Source organism: Chaetura pelagica, unplaced genomic scaffold (assembly GCF_000747805.2).
Source record: "Chaetura pelagica isolate M959 unplaced genomic scaffold, ChaPel_1.0 scaffold142, whole genome shotgun sequence".
Taxonomy (NCBI): Eukaryota; Metazoa; Chordata; class Aves; order Apodiformes; family Apodidae; genus Chaetura; species Chaetura pelagica.
In genome coordinates, this window is record NW_009952973.1 from 1121251 (window position 1) to 1122886 (window position 1636).

The following is a 1636-nucleotide window of genomic DNA, read 5'->3' on the forward strand; positions in this document are numbered from 1 at the left end:
ATATTCTTCCCCCAGGAGTAATTGAATGTGCTACTTTTGAAGTGGGGAAGGAGAGTGCTCCTTTCAGCACATATAGAAGGGATACTTCCCAAGTGATCTCCAGGAAAAGCAGACACAAAAACTGGGTTAGCCCAAATAAAAGATGTACTGACCGAATGCAGGGATGCTCTAAAAATAAATGAGCGCAAACCTGAAAACTAGCTCTAGGTATGCACAAGTTATCAAGATGCCATGAAGTATCTCTGTTTCCCGGGGTCAGGATCTCACACCGCCCATGCAGGAAGGATGGAAAGAGTTTGATCCCAGGTTTAGTCCCTCTCAGCAGAGCTTCCTGCATCATGAGTATCCCTGCCTCTGCTGGTTTTGTTCAGCTCCTGAGCCTTGCTTGGAGCTGGGTATTACCTTCACAGAGCCATGATTTCTCCCAGGCCCATGGGCTTTCCTCTTTGTCCTTTGCATCCTTTGCTTGGCTTTACCTACCAGCCAACGCTGCATTTTTTGCCCTACCCAGGGTGACTTCATTAGACAGGCATTTAGCAGAAACCTGGTGAAGGTTTGTTGGGACTCATAGGGCCTGAAAAGATTATTTTGCCTCTGCTTATCTGTTGCTGATGGGAAAGATCACAACTGAACCTGAGCCTTTGCAATCCGTAGTTTTAGTAATTAGTACATTTAGTAATTTAGCACTGTGACTAAGGAGTCAGTTAAACTCTTCTCTCCAAGTAGGATTAAATGCACAGGGCCATCCAAAAGACAAGGTGGTGTGTTCTTGCTTTCTCTTCAAGACTCTATCAGCTTACAGGATGCTTTAGTGGTAGCTGTTAGAACATGACAAGGTGAGAGGAAGCAAATGTTCTCTAGCCCCCAAAGCATGCTGCAGTATTCAGTGCTGTAGGAAGACAGTGACATTGCAAAACCTCTGAACCTTTGGCTACAGTGCATTGCTGGCATCTGTATGGGTAAGGTCACACAACTTGGGAGATCTGAATGTCATATAATCACAAAATTGTTTTGGTTGGAAAAGACCTTTAAGATCAAGTCCCACCATTAACCTAGCACACTGCCAAGTCCACCACTGAACCATGTCCCTGAAAACCGTATCTACAGTCTTTTAAATACGTACAGGGATGGTGACTCAATCACTTCCCTGAGTAGCCTGTTCCACTGCTTGATAACCTTTTCAGTGAAACCTTCCCTGGCACAACTTGAGGCCATTTCCTCTTGTTCTGTCACTTGTCATAGGGAGAAGAGTCCAACCTCACGGCCTCCATCAGTCTGCCTGTTGGCCCCGCCATAAAAAAGGCCGTTTACCCCTGTAGCTGTAGTGGAAATTTCCAGGCTCGTTTCTCTGAGCCCAAGGAGCGAAGCTGGACTGAGGATCCTGAAGAAGGCAGTGCTCAGGATCTGGCCAGATGGCGTGCAGCAAAGGAAACAAAGCACGACAGGAAGGTGGCAGAGTTGCTCTGACTAACCAGCGGTTCACAGGCTTTCACACCCTCCAACACTTAGTGGGAAGAAAGGTTAATCTCGGTTTCTTGCAGGGCTGGATGAAAACACGGCCTTTGCCGGGTGCAGAAATGACGCGGAGATGAGCAATACAGCAGCTTTAGCTGTTGTTTTTCGGGTGAGCTGTGCT

The 1636-nt window shown here is 46.9% G+C and overlaps 1 protein-coding gene across 1 annotated transcript in view; it reads left to right on the forward strand.

Annotated features, from left to right (window-relative positions):
• The first annotated feature begins 1588 nt into the window (after positions 1-1588).
• MFHAS1 (malignant fibrous histiocytoma amplified sequence 1) overlaps positions 1589-1636 on the forward strand; it is a 30287-nt gene continuing 30239 nt past the window's right edge. Inside the window, exon 1 of the mRNA XM_009995974.1 lies at positions 1589-1624. Coding sequence (XP_009994276.1) covers positions 1589-1624 — 36 coding nt within the window. The remainder of the gene's footprint in view (positions 1625-1636) is intronic.